We start from the raw sequence: 18,679 nt of genomic DNA on the forward strand, positions 1-18,679 counted from the left end.
TCAGAGACAAATTTCTGATGAACTGCTGCTCTAAAACTATGTCCTACAAAATGAATCAGATTTTTTATTTTTATTTTTTTGGCTAAAAAAGGGCATAAACATAATTAAAAGACAACTGGGAGCGCTTTTACAATAGATCAATAGATGATCAGAGTGGGACTTTAAAGACAAAGTAACAAGTTTTCCAACATGAGTTACGGTATGTATTATTTCAACAAAAAACCTTACACATATTTTTAGTTCTTGTGCGATGTGTATTTTACCTTATTTGGGGACCCTGAAAATGTAAAGCAGGCCTGTCTCAAAGAGAGAAAGAGGGTACAATGTTTTGCTACTTGTGGATTTGTAATTATGGAGACAAGGAGACTCCTGAAGGCCAGCTTTTAAAAAGAAAAAAACATCTTGTGTTTTTTTTTCTCCCAGATATCCCAAATAAGACAGAAAGCTCCACAGAAAGCACATGTGGAAAGTGATACCCATCTCTGTCTTCTCTGTGTCGCTCTCTACCTCTCACGTGAAAGATCCTGAAACTGCGTACTGCTGTTTTGAATCAAGCCGCTTTGACAAATATTTGATGGTATCACATGAGACTCAGGAACTAACCCAACAATGAAGCCTGCTGACATTTTTAACACGTGGCAGGAAGGAGCAACAAATGCCCACTTTGTGTCCAAATATGTGACATTTATGTGAATGCTGAACGTGAACCTGCGGAGAAGGCCGAGTAATTTCATTAACAGCGTGACATGAAGACAGGAGAAACTTCCTGAAAGCTTTGTAGAACACCAAATGTTCTCCAGATGTAACCAGCTCAGGGCCCTATAAGACTAACCATATCTATTGTCACTCAGAAGAACCCCTCAACTCCATCAGAGGGAGTGCAGCCTTGGGCTTTAACTTTGTGAGTTTCTGTGGTTGAATCCCTCCGTATTGTAGCCTGTTGAAAATAGTCACAATGCAGCAGCTCCCACAGTAATTACCCAGTGCAGAAGAGAAGCCAGTGTCACCTCCCTCTTTTTTGCCAAGAGACTCCAATGATCCTTAAAGGATTTGAGTACCAACCTCCTAACTCCACATAGAAATTCTTTTTCAAACACCCACTCCAATGAAAATTGTATTTTAACATCTTCTTGTAGCCTTTTTTTCTTATGATGGAAGACAAATATAGAGAAAATTAAGCTTTAAAATTGTGTTTCTCAATAGATCAAATATATATATATGTATGTATATCAAAAAAGTTCTTCTTGGAAAAGACTTTAGCTGACATAAGCTCCCCGCTCCGCTCCATTCTGATGCCTCCACTTGTAGATGACTAGATCCATGTTAGTCTTTTTTTCTGTTTAAAGCTGGCATCTGGCTTTAAAAGTCTACGTCTGGATAGTTACGATACTGCCACCATTTTTGCTGCAACAGTAAAAGGATGATGGGAAATAAATGCAGGTTTACACCGCGCCAACAATCTTGCTCACAACTTAGAGGCAAATTTCTAATAAAGCCCTGCCGCTTTGTAGAAACAATGTCCTAGAAAATGACTGTTTTTTATTTTATTTTAGCTAAAAACAGCACTATTACAATCAAAAGACCTAAGAACACTTTTACAATAGATTAAAAGATGATCAGAGTTGGACTTTAAAAAACAAAAAAAATTGGATCATAAAAGTGTAATTTGATTTGTCCACTACACAAATTCAAATGGTTGTTTTGTTTGTCAAATCAATATGTTGCATCTGCTCATCTGAAAAGAAAATTTAACTAATGCTGCATATATTATGAGTTGAGAACACTTAAGTATGGCAGCACATTGATCCATCTGACTGTCTCCTAATGTGACTCTCTGTCTTCACAACCTGCTCAGTTCAGTCAGATTGATTACACTTTAAAATCAAGCAGAGCTGAAAAGCAACAATGGTGTATCCAACAACAAAAAAAGTGTATTTCTCTGGAAGAATCCCACTGTTTCTGAGCTCAAATTATTATTGAGCAGCATTATTCCGTGGTCTGTTTGCCTATGGGGGTTTCTCTAGATTAGAATAAAGGGAGGATCCAGTGCACTTTGAACCCTCTCATGCTGTTGACTTACTCATTCTTTAGATAACACATGAGTGATGTATTAGCTGCTCCTCAGTCCTTCATCTGCAGCAAGAGCACCTGAACATTATTTAGGCTGCACAGCTGTTTAACAAAGGGCTTTTTGGAATGTGACACTCCTGGTATTAGCTGGGTAACTGCACCCACTTGCATGTCAACACAGTTATTGTGCTCATGAATGGGCGCAGGTGAAGAAGCAAAAAATGAGAAAAAAAGATCATGTATGTATTCTTTTTACTTTATGTGTGTACTCTTAAGCAGTTTCATTACAGTAATCATGCAGATACCTCTGACGCATAGTACAGAAAAAAATAGCTGCAATTTCTCAAAGGACAGAGTGAAAGAAAAATAACTTCCCTCTCAAATTGGATCAATTTATTTTATGGTTCACAAAGATTAAGCATTATTCATTTATGTAGTTGAGGTAAATAATACATTAGTACACAATGAGTTGTTTTAACTGTTATTTAATAGGCTTATTTTCTTAAATGTTGCTCTAAAAGGGTTTATCCCATTGGTCAAAGGGCTCTTACCTAAATTCACGAAGCTCATGACCATGTCTGCGTCGTTCAAGAAGTTGTTGTCCTGCAGGCTGGCTAAAGGAGGGCCCTGGGTGGTAAAGAAGGGCCTATAAGGATAGGAATATCTGTCTTCGTCTCCGCCCGTGGACATGGCATTATACAAGTCCAGCATGAACATCGGGGCAGCGTTGTGCTTTCCGTGGATGTTGGGTCGCGGCCGGTGCGGCAACCCAAGGATGGACAGGATCTCCCGCTGCATCTCCCGGCGCTCTTGGCTCTTCAGCCGGCGGTGGATGAAGCTGGAGTGAAACTCATTGTCAAGCGTAAAGTTTGTAAAAACTGTGTCTGCAAGGACGCAAAAGGTCCAAACTAAAAGCAGAGCCGGCGCGCGTCTATCCAGACCCGGTGCCATTGTGCGTCCGTGCGTAATTGCGCCCAGATCTATCCACCGACACTCTCAAATCTAACTTGAAGCAAAAGCCTGTCAGTACTGTTTCAGAATCCGAAACCCTTCATGTTGAGGGAGGTACGTCCAATTGACACATCCGCCCACCGAAAGAGCGTTCTTATTCAATGCGTGATTATAATGGGGGACGGTCGCGTGGACTTAAGTCCTCATACGAAACCAGCGGTCATCAAAAGCCACCATCTGTGCTGCAGCCTGCAACTGCAGAGACGAGGCTGAGAGCACACGCGTTTGACTGGGAAAGTTGTGAGGAGGCGCTACATGAACTGTTGGGAGGAGCAGGAGGAGGGGTACAGAGAAAGAGGGTGATTTTGTTTTCTATACCTGAATTTAAGGACGTTTGGCTTTGAACATGAGGAATATAAAGCTCAGTTGGACATATAATGATAATATTTCTATATAAACTTGAAGAAAGTGCTTAAACAATGAAGTGTGTTGCGTAAGTCCCTTGAAATTAGAAACAAAAAGACTCCAAACCTTGAATCTGTATTTTAACAGCATGCTTTCTAGCATAAATTCACTATGTATCACATGCCTCATAATAGGTTGGCATGGCTGTTATAATGGTGAGTGACTTGCAGGTGCACCAACACCTGGGGACTAAACTCACTTGTCCTTTCAAAGCACCCAGCAGCTGCTATGCCCTACTGCATTTCTGAAGGCATTCCAGCTTTCTACGTCCGCCTTTTTGCTAGAGAGCAGGAAGTTTGCGACAAAGGCAAAAGTGCAGACTGCAAAGGAGAGGTGCAGATGTTCGGCGGCTGCCTTACTTCCCCATCTGTACCCCTGGCACTGGCACCTCTTAAACACAACTTTTAAATCGAACGCCCCTGATCCTTATTGTCAAGGTTTTCAGATGGCCCAAAAGGAGTTAAACAAGAGGAGAGCCTTATTAGCCTTTTGAGTTTACATTCATTCGGGCTAAAATATGCACGTTTTATTTTTTGAAGACCCACTCAGATGTAAATTGTGTTATTGAAGTTTTTTTCTACATCTTTTTGTGTCATTTTTCTCATCATGGAGGACATTTATAAAGAAAATTACGCTTAGAGCGCCATTTCTGAGTATTTCTTAATTAAATCATGAATTAGGAGCAGTTGCAGAAATCCACTTTATTTGTGATATAGAAATACGCAAGGTGGTCAAAAAGCTTCCTGCTTCCTTCCATTCTTGTATATCTGCCTGTAGGGGACTAGATCCAAGTACGTCTTTTTTTTCCCCGACTGAGGTGGAATCTGGCTCAGAGCTGTCCGGCTGGATTGTTTCGATGTAGTTTGCATTTTGTTGCACTGCTAATGTTAGCTTGGGGATGTGAGGATGTGTGTAAGCAAGCAGAGATTGTAAACAGAGAGCTCTCAGCAACGGGAGGGGAAGGAGCGAATTTCTATTGAGCAACTGCCACTCTAAAGAAACGATATGTCCTTGAAAATAACATTTATTTTGTTTTGCCTAAAAATAACAATCATAATTTAAAAAAAAAACACTGACAATGCTTTTAAAATAGATCAAAAGATGATTGGAGTGGGACTTAAATGATGACCATTAAAATTCTTTTAATGGTTTATAAATGTTTTAATGGTCTAGGCCTTCTTATTTATATTATATTATTTTAAAATATGAGCCCTCGCGGACCCTGAGGTCCTCCGGTACTGGCCTTTTAGTTGTTCCTGAGGTGAGGACCAAAACACATGGTGAGGCTTTGTTCTGCCATTATGGTCCTCGCCTGTGGAACAGTCTGCTGGAGAACCTCAGGGCCACAGAGACTGTAGAGATTATCAAGAAGAGGCTCAAGACCCACCTTTTTAATTTCTAGTTGATTTTAACTGATAATTTATTCTATTAGTTTTAGTATAGGCTATTTTATGTATTTAATTTCATTTTATGCATCTTATTCTCAATTTTATGTTTTTACATACATCTTATGTCTTTCATTTTAGAATCTTATCATGATTTTAGCCCCAGTGTTCTTGTGGGGATCATTTCTGCCAGGGCTTGCCGGCTTGGTCGGTGGTTGTTGCCGTGGTTGTCGCCCTTGCTGGGGCGGCTGGAGTTTAACTTTGCAGAGATTTACTGGGTGCAGTTTTTTTTTTTTTTTTGAAGATTGTCGGAGCTTAAAGACATGTGATCATTTAGAGCCAAGCCTTTTTTTCATTTATTTTTTTAGAAGTTACATAGTCATTATCCATTGTACGTGGGGGTCATGGGTTGCATGTTTTAACAGAGGGTAGTGGGAAAGGTGAAGGGTGGGTTGGGTTTTTATTCTAATATTGTGTGTTTTCTGTTTATAATGTTAAAGTGCTTCGAGCTGCGCAATGCATGAGAAGCGCTATTTTATAAATAAAGTTTGATTTGATTTGATGATAGACTTCAACAGAACATCAAAGGATTTAGCTTTAACAGTAATTGAGAAAAGATTGTCTTAAGGCCCGTACACACCGGGACGAATATTCGCCAGGCGTTATTCGCCAGCGTTTTTCGCCACGTTTTTTGCGTTCACACCCAGGCGATTTTCGCTGACGGTGAGCCGAGCGAACATGCAATTTCATTCCCTGACATTAGATGGCGCTTAATGTAAAACAGAAATACTCCTGTACACAAGGTGGCGCTGCGCAACTTTACGCTTCTTAAAGTCGCTTTTCACTCAGAAGAAGAGAGCAAGTATTTACACGCTTGTCAGAATCAAACAAAGAAAACATGAATATTTCAAGCACCAGTAGCTCCAACTGGTACTTGGTAAGGGGATATTTTAGAATGTCCGTCATTATTTCTTTGCGGCAGTGTTGACGCTACTTGGCGTCTATCTTCTTCGCTGGTATGTGTGCTCAGCAAGGCAGTTTTGTGTTTGAGCGCCCCCAAGTTGTGTTTTACTGTAACTTCAGAAGCTCCAGACACGTGTGCAAAAGCGCCATTCTCATTGGTCGAATAGATTTCGACGCGACGCGTCGAAAAAAAAAAACGAACCCGAGGCGTTTTTTTTTTTTGACGCTTTGGCGCGTGGCGTTTTTTCGCGTCGGTGTGCACACTCTCATTGGTGCCCTTTGTTTAGTCACGAGGCGTTAAACGTCGGCGAAATTCGGCGGCGAAATTCGTCCCGGTGTGAACAGGCCTTTAAGGTCTTCCTTAGTTAATTCTGCTCCCTTTCCTGTCTGTTTTAAAGTGGCTGTTTCTGCTTTAAAGGCTTTAAAGGCCCCTTCTACCCCCCCCCCCCCCCCCCCCCCCCCCCCCAAACAAGCAAGCTGCTTCAAGTGCCAGAACATTCTGCCGTTCCTTATCCCAGATTTTCTTTTTTAAATATCCAAAAGGACACGACTGCACCACCTCCTTCTCTCTTTCTCACTTTCTTTCCCTTTGCTTTTAGGATGTGTGGTCAAATTCCCTCGGCTTTGCACTTTTCCGACAACCCCCTCCCCAGGTTTTCTGCTCAGTTTTGTGCCCATGGGGGCACTGACAATCTTGGACGGTACAAAAGAAACAGACCCCCCTTTGTTTAGGCGTCCAAGGCCCCGGTGACAGCCTTGGTAAACAGTGGGCACAAGCTGAGGCCAGGATGGGTGAGCTGCACTGAGAGGCCTTTGACAGGGAGAAATAAAGCAGAAAGGCAGAAAAAAAAAAAAAGATTTCAAAAAACCATCAGCAGAGCACGTAAGATAAAGCTGTCACAAGAAAATCTTCACCTTTTCCTTCAAGGTGCCAGACCAAACGAAACGTTTGGCGGCAAAAAGGAAACAGAACCATACTGTATTTAAGTGAACATTCAAAAATAGAGGATAAACCTGATATTTGGATTTACTTTAAATAGAAGAATAGAGTCGTCAATTTCTAAGGGTTTTAGGTTCAACACAAAGCATTTCACCTGGGGCGTTGTTGCTGCACATTCACCCTCCTCATTATGGCTAGTGCGCAAATACATACTTCTTCATCACAGACCAACAGGTTACAGCTTGTCACCACCTTCCGAGTAGACCACAGCCGCACAATAAAATATTCATTTTGCTCTAAAACTCATCTGAAGATCATTCATTTTATCTACTCTGAAAGCTACCACACACCAGCCTGTTTGCCTAGCTCTATTTAGCAGCTTAAACATGTGGTCAGAGTTCAGATTAATATTTATTTCATGTGTTGCTTCAGAGAGCAGAAGCGCCTTTGAAGACCTGTGGATGCAAGGCGGCGGATGAGGTTAACCGGAGGGGTGTCTGATCAAGCAGATGAGACAGCAAAACGTGTTTTTTTTTTTTTTTTGTCCTTGGTGAACCCCTCCTCAGCGGAAGCAGTGTGAGGTCCGGGTGCAAGGACACAAAGAGGTGCAGGCGCAATTATTTGAATGTCCCCCCACCTTCTATTTCTCTCTTGCCTGCATTTTATTTTTTTGCCAGAGCCCCTTTGTGGACAACGCGCAAACTGATGGCCTGTTAAAACAGTCTAACCAGGTGGAGCTGAGCTTTTTGCAAATGCTCCCCTTCTGATGTCTCACACTTCCAGGGGCCTCAAGAACATATGAGACACAGCTGTGAGACCGGCAGGAGAAAAGAGAGGGTGGCTATAAGAAACAGCTTTGAAAGGGTAAACTTTGTGGAACACATTTAGGTTTGGAGGAATTTTAATAAAAAGTCAGAGAAGATAAGAAATAAAAACGAGAAGCGTGTGTCATTCATCATTTAAGTCGCTTAAAACTTCTGCAACAAATCTGTTTTATCACATGTCAAAAATGGCTTTTCTTGAAGGAAATATCTATCTCATTTGAAATGCTGCACCTTGCAGGTCTCTTTGCCTTCACTCACTGCCTACTTTCGCCTCTGTGAGGTATGTCCTGTCCGCCCTGTGTTTGTCTGCAACTGGATATGCCACTTGGGAACACCAGAGTAACTTGGATCCGATTTATAGCCTTCAGCGGCCCGGCCAGACCCATCAGTTATGGCTGCTGTTGACGAGAGTCAGAGACACCGTTTTAGTTAAGCTTTCCGTAATGCCCTGCTCATTGGCGGTGATCTATTGCAGGATGTTATCACTCACGCAGTCTGTCACTTGCGTCATTAGGGAAGAGTTGGGGCTTGACACTGAAAAGGCCTCCTCAGCCAGCCTAAAACCAATCAGCATCCATTACTGAGGTGTGTGGGCCTGATAAAGGTCCGGCCACTTTAATGCAGCTCCAGACAGAGGTCCCATTAAGATTCCGGCTTGTGCAGAGAGAGGGCCTTGCCCCTTTGACTCTTGCACTCATCACTCCGTAAGTCCGCCCTGCTCTGTCAGCCATGGAGAACAACAAGTAATCCTTTAGATTCTCTGCTGCGGATGCTTGGCTAAAGAAGGGGCTGCAAAGCCAGATTGGCCCTGGCCAAAAGCTGATCAGAAACAGAGATGAAATGAGCCTGGGGTAGAAAATGTGCATGTTTGAAGGTTAGGGACAGAGGAGCAGGAGGTGGATGTGCTGAACTATGTGGACTGTGAAGGGAGGGCAGCTCTGTTTTGTATTTGTGAGGATTAGGTTGACAGATCTGTATTTAGTTTCTTTGGGCCTCTAGCTGCAGCTAATCCCCCTCACCTGCAGCAGTCGCGCTCCCACCCCCAACTCCGTCTTTCCTCTGACCCTGTAGCCCTCTACTTCCCCCTCCTCTCCACCCTCCTGCCCAGCACAAACACTCATCCCGAGACAAGCACATGACTCAATGCGTTCTGTCTCCTCAGGTTAGGGCCTCACACTCGACGCAAATCTCTCCCAGGCCAAAGGAACAGCAGGGGTCCCGGGTTTTCTGGAACAGGAGCAAAAGGACCCCTGCAACCTGTGGTTTTCTACATATTAAGATTGCTTTAGCTTAAGTGAAGGGTCACTTGTCATTGCTAAAAGATAGCAATTACGAAGAAATTAAGAGCCATTACTACGGAAGCGGCCTGTCAAAGCCACTCAGGGGACACGGATACTTTAGTAAACCAGCACATTAGAAAATATTCAGGGTCAGGTCAGGGGCATGGACCTCCTTTCTTTAGATCTTGGCTCCCACACACACTGACTGGGCTTTCACACTATAAAGGACAGACCACAGCACCTCTGCAAACACACACAGCGTGCCTTCTAGCAACTCTTAAAAGGTGGGGAGCTTGAATGACCTAATCAGTATACAATCTCCACACATTCTGCTGTTTGTGAGGAAAATATTTTTTTCTGATGTCAAAACAGAAACGGGTTTCAAAGACGTGCATAAATTCTCTGACACGTTAATTTAATGTCATGTTAATGTTTGGGCCTCAAAACAGCTGCTAGAAGTGAAACAGTAAACTCAAGTGTTATCGAGGGACTGAGCAATTTCTCACTGAACCCTGAAACACATGTTTCTGAGAGAGATCGTTGGGCAATATGTTAACATCTGTCAACAGATATATCCCGTTATTCCATGGTTAACACAAACACTACATTTTTTTAAATTTACTTCAAATAAAGCTGACGTGACTATAACCAAGCAAGCATCTTTAAAGTCCCACTTCAATCATCTTTTGGTCTTTTATTTTGATTATGCTGTTTTTAATCAAAATCAAAAACCTGTTGTTTTCTAGGACATAATTCCTGCAGAGCGGCAGTAGATATCATAAATTTGACTTTTAGTTGGGGGCAGGACTGTTGGTGCAAAGCAACCCCGCCCCCACTTCCCCTTTTCCATCTGTTGACACCTTCTTCTGTTAGCCCACAGCCCCTCATAACCCCAACCTAACATTACCAGTGCAACAAAAGAGGTGAGGAATATTGAAACTATCCAGCCGTACAGTTTTGAGCCAGATGTCAGCTCAGATGAGGAAAACAAAGTCCCACGTGGATCTAGTCGTCTACCAGTGGACGCATCAGAATAGAGCGGAACAGGAAGCTTGTGACCCGCCCAGTGTATTTTCTATGTGACAAATACACAAATTTTAAAACAGCACTTTGCATATGCTGTTGATTCAGAACAATTTGAATAAAGAATCGCTCAGAAATGCAATGTTAAGCTTAGTTTTCTCTATATTTGTCTTTCATCATCAGAAAATTACACAAGAACATGTTACAGACACCAACAACACAATTTTCAAGGGAGTGGGTCTTTAAATGAACAACATTCACACAAACAAAGAGGCACATTGGACAAGTAGCAGCAAGTTTAGACAGAAAGCCTCATCCCTAAAGCCCACAGAGGACACAAAATGGGGATTTTTCCAGCAACACAAACAATTTAGGATTCACTCTCTGCATCTTTGAAGAAGCACATGACTTATAAATAAGCCTGGATCATTATAATCTTCATCATAAATTGTCTTTTTAGTAGGGAAGGATGCCATAATTCACTTAAAAGCACAATAAAATACATAGAACCTGAAGGGAACAGAAACACAAAAGGTAGGTTAAATCAAGGCACTACAGTTATGTTTGTGGACTAAAAGCAAGTTGGGTCACGAGTGAAGATGTGAAGGGATATTTCTGATATGGAGCTGACTTATTTCTGAAGACAGCATTACAGCAAGTCAATCTTGTCTAAAAGGATGCAGTGCAAACTGTGCTTGACATACCGGTACTCATCCGTGTCATAAACAAATTGAATTCAAGAGGATTTACAGTACTTTACAATATTTCTTGTTTGTTGAGTATTCATGCCAATGAGGACATTTCTCATAATTGTTGTATTCCTGCTTTCTATGTGTGTAAAAAAACAAAACAAAGATAAATAAGAATGCACAATTTTTAAATCTCTATTCAAGGTTGATTCAGCTGTTCTGGAGTCACAAGCTACAGGTAAACAAACTGTTTACTTGGGTCCACATCAAAATGTCACACAACAGTTTTCAAACTGCTGAGCCTTTGACAGTTAGAGTTAAAGACCAATTCCAAATTTTGGAGTTTTAAAAGTATTTTTGTTGCATATTTTCATGATGGGGGGACATGTATTAAGGAAGTTAAGATTAACTCAAAACAGCCCAAAACACAGAGGTTTATTTATTTCTAATGAAATATTGCTGCTCTGCATAAACCATGTCTGAAAAAATTACTTGATTTTGACTAAACATGGGAATGCTTAAAAAATGATCACAGTGGGATAAGACACAGAACATCAAAAGAAGTGCAGCCAAAAAAACAAAAAAGTATTTTTTAACAACATCAATTGTGGTCTTAAAACTATAGGAGCCACTATTTGTCTACTCTTACATTGGTTTATGTGAGACAAATAAAAAAAAAAAGTATAGTTTCTTCATTTTGTTGTTGTTGAAGCATTTTCCCAGATTGGTCCGGTTTGTTGGTGTGTAGTGGCTGTAGCTTTGAGAGTCGATCAATTGCACTCAAATTGCATTGCTTGATCTTAAACCCCAGTCAAGGAGTCCTTAGGTTCTCTAGACAAAACGTCTAACCTCTGACCTCCACAAACTGCTTTGGATCTACTTTGGATCTTTGCATCAACTACAGATAAGTTTGAAATATACTTTTTCACTAAAGCGCCTGCTTTTAATTTATTAAAAATCACAATGAATAATTGAGAAAGTCATTTTTTTTGTCTTCTGGTCAATATTTGTTAATAATTTCCATTAGTTTGATTAAGAATCAAGCAGGGAGGTCACCAGTAATTCAGATATAGATTTATTAGCATGCATTGATTTGATTAAAGGTGTTAGTAATTCACATCTGAAAGTATTTTCCCAAAATGTTTTTAATTTCAACAAATGTGTTTAGAAAATCTGTATGCATCTAAATAAGAGGTTTTTTTTTTACTTTATATTAATAGATAGATAGATAGATAGATAGATAGATAGATAGATAGATAGATAGATAGATAGATAGATAGATAGATAGATAGATAGATAGATAGATAGATAGATAGATAGATAGATAGATAATAAAAAAGTTAATAAAAATACTTAATAAAAACAAATAAATTAAAAAAGGATAAGAATAAATACCAAGATAAAATATATATATGATATTTAAATATTTTTATATGTAAATATTATCAGCAAAACAAAATCAAACGTGGAGGCGGGAACTTGCCACAAGGGGCATGCTGGGAAAACAAATAAGCTGCACCATGGAGTCTGGCAGTACTCAGTTTTTCTTCCTAATTGACAAGCTTCGCATTCAGCTTTTGAACAGTATCGAAGGTGCGACAGAAAAAGACTATTTTCAAGAGGAAATTAGTCCGTAAGTTCGTCATTTTAATACGCTGATAGCTGCCGCCATCTCTTTACTAGTTGGTGTAAACAGAATGCTAATGCTAGTTAACCGCCTTCCTGATTGTTGAAAATGAACAATCTCTTGCTTTGTGTGAGATTTGCCTGTTGTTTAAGGCGCATTTAGTCGTTTATAGCATTTGAAAGAGTTATTAGTAGAATTTTACCCCCTTGCTATCATGTGGTTTATGAAGTTCTAGTACAAAAGTACATACACTGTAAGCTAGGTAAGCTACAAAATGCATATTCTTATATTAGTCTTAAGCTAACAGTAAACATTTTATGTACTTTGATGTAAACTGGATGTTATGTATGCTTGTTTGCAAAAAGGAAAAACAAACAAACATTGATGTTAATTTGATAATTATGGTGTTAAAGATGTCATTTGTAAATTTCTGTAGCTTTTTCATTTATTGTGAAATTATAATGCTAATGATGTTATTATAGATATGGGTATAGGTATAGGGGTGAATGATTACAATATATATATATTTAATAGTTGTATAATCTACTGATTATATTGTTTATTTATTGTTTATCTCAATAAACTAGGGTGGGTTTTAATTTAAAAAAATTAACAATTTCATAGTAGCCGTCTTTTTTTTTTCTGTAGGCGAGAGATTTTGAGCCGGATTGAAAGCGTCATTTTGAGAATAGTGGAAAGTCTATCTAAAAATGAGGCCCCTGTTCTGGAGCTGCCCAACAGGTCAAGTTGGTCCAATGTTGAGTAAGTTGTTTTTAACACATTTGTAACGTTAAGTGACTTGCTCTATAGCTTGGAAAAACTTGAGTCATTTTTTGTTCACACCAACAATATGACATCTTTATAAGCCTCTTGCCCTTTCAAACATAAACACAACTAGAGGTGCCTCCTAAAAAATAAATAAATGTATACCTACACTGTTTTTGGTGGGACGTCAAGCCACACAAGTTGATTTGATTTATGTTTAATTTTCGCAAAAAGGAAATACACAGTTTAGCATCAGCTCTGTTTGTGCAAGGTGTGGTTTAAACAAACTGTGGGAGGAATCAGTAAAGAAAAAAATAAACGTTTAGCTTTGGTTCATAAAAATTCAAGCCGTTGGGGGAAAAATAATGTTTTCAGGAACTCGAAAGATGGTAGACCTGATTTGGAATCAAGAAGAAAAACAAAAACAAATGTTTTTTTTAAACCTGCATGTGGAGTCTTATTATCAAAGGGAAAAAAAGATCTTCATTGCCCAACTCCAGCTTCAGGTTTATGCATCCCAAACCTTTTAAAAAATCAGGGGTTCCTGAAGATGATTCAGGAAAATAGCAACTATAAAGCAGGTATTGATCATTTGTTTTCCTGTGTTTACGTTGTCTAGTTTTGACAGTGGGGTAGGGCTTCAGATGAGCTCAGGACATTCTGTCACCACTGTAAAAAGCAACTGTCCAGCATCTGTCACCAAATTTGGTAAGAAAATGGAGTGGTTTTTTTTTTTGTTTTTTTGTGTTAAGCTTCACCCCAAACACATTTTTTTGTATTCATGATGTTTGCATCCATCACCTGCTTAAATTTGATGAAACTAAGATGCTTCAACAGTTTTTTGAAGATTCCTTCTCAGGATTTATGCAGTGTGGAGATAATAATGCTGGTCATTTTTTTCGGTCTCTGTTTAAAGCACAGATTCTGAAGATTCTCTCGGTCATATACAGACTTGTGCAGAGCAACTCTTACGCCACAAAGAGGTTATTTTGTTGTTTATTTACTTTGTGTTAAAGATAAAAAGAATAATCTGCCTATTTATCCTATCCTTATACAGTTACTCTGTTTTTTAAAGTTTCATTTTGTGGTTTGCTCCTAGAGATGTGTATTACAACAATACTCAGCTGTTTGGGTCACAGAGAAGTGTGGACACTATAGTAGATGACATCTCCTGCATGCTGAAGGTTTCTCGCAGGGCTTTGCATGTGGTATGTTCACGCTTTTATTTTGAAAGCACTTTGCTGGAGTGCAGAACATTTCTTTGGAGCAAGATTACTACTTAAGAAATCAAAATCACTCAAGTTTTGTGGCAGTATGAGTAAAGAAATCTCAAACCAGCTTTAATTCTCCTGTGTTTTATATTTATCGATAGATGGCCACATCTAAAGGCTTAATTGCTGGGGATCTTTGCTACTTGGAAGAAGACGGCACCAGAATCGACTGCCGCTCCAGCTCTGCTGTGAGTTCCACAAAACCATCTGCAAGAGCGAGACAAGTGCTCTCGTAACCATCACCTATAGATTTATAGATTTAAGCTTAGGCGTTAAAGCATGACCTCATAAATGTAAGTAGTAGACTGAGCTACGATCTGTGGGTCATACATTTTCATTTATATAAAGTCTGCCTCTAGATGTTATGAACAAATTTGCCGCAGGCCGCTCTGGCATTATATATGGATTATGACTCCATCTGTGGGTTGACCCTCGATGTGGAGAACAGACAACTCGGCATAAAGCCGGAAAGGAGAGGAAATCCCTCTTTATGGATGGACACACACCAAATCTGTATCAGGTGTGCAGAGGATGCAGCTGTGGAGATCTGTTTTCATCCTCAGCACAGGTTACCAACGCTGACCGTGACAGCAACATAACACGAGCCACATCAAAGCTCAGCTAACCGCCCCTTTTTGCTGAAGCGTTTGGTAAAAACGCTTTCTGTAGAAAGTTTCTGTAAAGAAGACTCACAAAACAAAGGTCAATTTCCCATCTGCTTTTAGCAAAACATGCTGTATACATTTTTTCCTTATCAAAAAGTAGCGCTTTTAACTGTTTTTGGTGGCACTTTTTACTGTTATCAGCTTTCAAAAGCTTCAGGAACTTCTTGAGGATTCATGCTTCTTCTTTCTCATGTTTTCCTGATTTCAGGCTGTTTCAGTTTCGTCAAATGTCTCCGGCATTAGAAGTATCCTTCTATTGTTTTTGCAGACTTTTCTTCAAGCTGTTATGCTGTGAGTGTCTTTTGTTGAAGTTTGAGCGACCTTCCCTTGACCACATCCAGACATTGTGTCATCAGCCAAATTTGTCATGATAGTTGAGAAGGACGCAACCTTCCAGAGGCTGTTAAACGACGACTTCTGCAGAAAACTCTCTCCTTGCATCATGATTACAGTTGGTTTTGTTTTTTTAATTTGTTATTTTTACGTGTATGTGGGAACAGAATGTCCCAGGATTCTCTGCGTTTTTGTGAGTCAGGGTAAAGGTGTGCCGGATGTCAACAGTCGACTGATGGTGAAAAAGCTGTGGGACACGCTGCAGATTCCCATCTTTGCCCTGGTGGACGCAGACCCTCATGGTATGAATCACTGGAAGGCTAATCAACTTAAGTCACCCACATATTTCGCAAAATTCAGCCTTTCTATCAGTTTCCTTTCATCTCTTTACACACAGCTGGGTTAAATGTTCTGTTAAAGCAGCACCTGCCCCAGACATCACCATGCCTCTTTTCCATTTTTTTTGTATTTTGTTTTCATGCAGGGCTAAACATGATGTCATTGACTGTATATAAGAACTGGACTGAGTGACCCCTCCCCCCGACGTTCCAAACAGGAAGTACCCACAGGCTCCAAAATCCACTAGACTTCTATAGAGTAATAAACAGCTATTACTAAGTCTTTATGCTTTATCAGAATAAACTTCATCTTCATCTGCTACCTTTTTTCAACATGCTAATCCTATCCCCCCCCCCCATATTTTTTCTGTAGTAAACCGTATTCAAGTTCTAAACTGGCCAATCAGATGCCTCAATCAATGAATGTGGTCTCATGTCAAACGTTTGAAATGTTCAAGGCCGCTTTCAAGCAGAAGGGGTGTGGACTTCCAACAAGCTCACTCCTGATTGGCGAGAGTGGTTGCCATAGAAACGTTGACTCAGGCACATTACTGCTCACTGACATCAACTGGCTCCAAGGTGGCGGCGTGCATTTTGCAGAAATATAGCTGAATGGACAAAATTTCGTTGGAGTCGGAAGTAAGCCATTTTCTATGATGTCACACGCTTAGTCCAGTTCTCGTATACAGCCAATAGAGATGCAACCATTCACCTTCCCCACGATTCAGTTCAAACCTCGATTTTTTTTTTTTTTTTTTTTTTGTGTGTATGTGGGGGGGGATTCTTGCGGTTTGATGATTTTACTTCCTGATAAGCCTTCCTTCCTAAATTTAGCACAGTTGTTTGACGCTTCCAACGTAAACATACTAGTAAATTCATTTTTTCCACAATTCAGTTTAACATTCAGTTTGGTTTTGGATCCAGGGTCGTGGTATCCCTACCAGTCAGTGGTTTCATGGCAGGAACCACGTAATGCTTTGCTTTACTCTTTGCTCTGTAGCCCGTCTTTGAAGGTAATTGCTCTGGTATGTCAGTGATTGCAGAATACCTCTCCCTTTGACTTTTGTCAGGCTTTGAGATCATGTGCATCTACAAATATGGATCAGTGGTGAGTGCATCTACACGCCAGTTATTTTTGCAATAACAATTTCTCTTCATGTTGGTAAAAATAACGATTTTAATGTAAGAAAATGAAGCTGAAAATGTAGAAAGGTTGGAGTCTCTGCTGTGACTATGTAGTTGATGAAGTTCCAGAGCACAGCCACATTGTGAAGTTAGATTGTGTGTCGTTATTTTTGTGTGTGTGTGTGTGTGTGTGTTTGTCTACAGGCCATGTCGTTCGAGGCCCACAGTCTGACTGTTCCCAGCGTTATGTGGCTAGGCCTCCTCCCCTCTGACTTACAGAGGTTTGGACTCCACAATCACGACTTCCTCCTCCTGCCTCTAATTGGGATGATATTCTTAGGAATTGTTTGTTTTTGTTGCTTTTGACTTTTTTTTTTCTTTTCCATGAATTCTATTGAAAGCATATAGACTTTAAATGGATTCTTTTCAGATACATACATTTGTATCCTGAACAACTTCTCCGTTTTGTCTTTTTTTTAAAAAAAACAAACACCCTGAAAGGCTTTGGTATGGGAAAGCAGCATTGGGCAGAAACTGCTGCTCTCAGTTTTTAGGAAGTGAACTTTGTCATGAATAGTGAAACTGAAATTGTGTGTCTTTAGGTTGATGGTTCCCAAACGTTCGTTACTTCCCCTCACCAGGAGAGACGAAAACAAACTCAACAGCCTTCTGAAGCGCCCGTACTTCGCCAGCCAACCCCAATGGCAAAAAGAAGTGAGTGAAAGAGAAAGGCCAGGAGGAAAATGTAAAGTCTGGCTTAGAGGGTGTAAAGGCGTCGCTGCAGATACTCAAATCTGCGTATAATAGGTTTTTAATGGCATGTGTTGCAATGGGATTGTGTGCAACTACAAAAGAAAGGAAAACAGTTACAGAGTGTGATTCATGAAGAAAGATCCTTTCCATTTAAATAGACAACTTCTCCAAACATTCCTCTAAGATCAGGATTGAAATGTATTCTTAAATAATTTAACCCCGCTTCCTAGACTTTAATGGTTCCGCTGCTGGATAAACATTTGTTTTTTGTTGTTTTTTCGTGGAGTTTTGTGTAATTGTCTTTTTCTGCAGATGGAGCTGATGCAGCAGAGTAAAGTCAAAGCTGAAATACAGTCTCTGGCAGATATTGCTCCTGACTTCCTCACAAGCATCTACCTGCCCAATAAGCTTCGTTTTGGAGGCTGGTTATGAGCACAATCCTGCCACCTAGTGGAGTGTCGATGAAGGTGCAGATAGTTGGTTCTGAAATCTGTAAATCTGACCTTGTGTTGTCTAGAAAACTGATGCACAGACTTTTGATGTTTTGAGGATTTTCTGTTTCTATGGACTGTTGGAAGTTTTGGAAATAAACACTAAATTGTTGAAATACCAACAGATTTTGTTCCTCTAGGATTTATTTCAGGTTTTGGGGTCAAAAACAGAATTAGGGATGTAACATTTAAATACCATAGACATTTTCTGCAATCACTTATTCCATTTCAGGGTCAAAGGGTCACTGGAGCCTACCCAGCTATTGTAGGGGAAAGGGGCGGTAAACTCTGGACAGATTGCCAGTCTGGCGCAGGGCTCTGAATATAACTGTGTGCAAAGGATTTTGGAGTGAGCTGAATGCAGTTATTCAGTTCTGATGAAGCTTAACAGTAGAAAAATGATTGCTAACGCATTGTTGTTGGTTTTTTTGTATCTTTTTTGGCTGATTTCCTGTTTATTGGCACATTGGGTTTTAGCTTTTGGTTGTAAAATTGTCAAGAAGTAAGTTTGTTTTCCATCAGTGTTTCCAGCCGCCTTCACAGACTACTTGAGAAATCAGAGGCTTCCACTCCACAGATTGCAGCGTCTGAGTTCATCGATTGCATGGATAGTTGAAGGAACGGTAGAGACACACTAACTGTTCGCTCCATCTCACTGAGCTGAAACAGAAATACTTGATTGTTTATCCACTTGAAGGGAATGTGTGGGTTTTTTTCAAAA

The 18,679-nt window shown here is 40.1% G+C and overlaps 2 protein-coding genes across 4 annotated transcripts in view; one reads left to right on the forward strand and one right to left on the reverse strand.

Moving 5' to 3' along the window:
* bmp7b (bone morphogenetic protein 7b) overlaps positions 1-3,312 on the reverse strand; it is a 28,515-nt gene extending 25,203 nt beyond the window's left edge. Inside the window, exon 1 of the mRNA XM_004070793.5 lies at positions 2,622-3,312. Coding sequence (XP_004070841.1) covers positions 2,622-3,021 — 400 coding nt within the window. The 5' untranslated portion in view covers positions 3,022-3,312. The remainder of the gene's footprint in view (positions 1-2,621) is intronic.
* An 8,747-nt stretch (positions 3,313-12,059) lies between these two features.
* spo11 (SPO11 initiator of meiotic double stranded breaks) lies at positions 12,060-18,082 on the forward strand. Of its 3 annotated transcripts, XM_004070556.5 has the most exons (13): positions 12,062-12,223; positions 12,866-12,979; positions 13,602-13,690; positions 13,899-13,965; positions 14,082-14,190; positions 14,355-14,441; positions 15,127-15,163; positions 15,260-15,369; positions 15,454-15,553; positions 16,660-16,697; positions 16,919-16,995; positions 17,317-17,428; positions 17,780-18,082. In XM_004070556.5, the coding sequence occupies exons 1-13, from the start codon at positions 12,084-12,086 to the stop codon at positions 17,897-17,899; spliced, it is 1,200 nt and encodes a 399-aa protein (XP_004070604.1). In that variant the 5' UTR covers positions 12,062-12,083; the 3' UTR covers positions 17,900-18,082. The 3 variants fall into 3 exon arrangements, with proteins under 3 accessions (XP_020560440.1, XP_020560439.1, XP_004070604.1); XM_020704781.3 differs by lacking the exon at positions 16,919-16,995 and having other exon boundaries at positions 12,060-12,223; XM_020704780.3 differs by lacking the exon at positions 12,866-12,979 and having other exon boundaries at positions 12,061-12,223.
* Positions 18,083-18,679: the final 597 nt, after the last annotated feature.

Source organism: Oryzias latipes, chromosome 7 (genome assembly GCF_053564925.1).
Source record: "Oryzias latipes strain Hd-rR chromosome 7, Olatipes_Hd-rR_3.1".
NCBI classification, from domain to species: Eukaryota; Metazoa; Chordata; class Actinopteri; order Beloniformes; family Adrianichthyidae; genus Oryzias; species Oryzias latipes.

Coding starts and splice junctions, on each gene's coding strand:
- spo11 (XM_004070556.5), top strand. CDS start 12,084: ATGCTGGGAAAACAAATAAGCTGCACCATGGAGTCTGGCAGTACTCAG. Junction 12,980..13,601: donor TCAAGTTGGTCCAATGTTGA/GTAAGTTGTTTT, acceptor TACGTTGTCTAG/TTTTGACAGTGGGGTAGGGC. Junction 15,370..15,453: donor CTCCTTGCATCATGATTACA/GTTGGTTTTGTT, acceptor TTTGTGAGTCAG/GGTAAAGGTGTGCCGGATGT.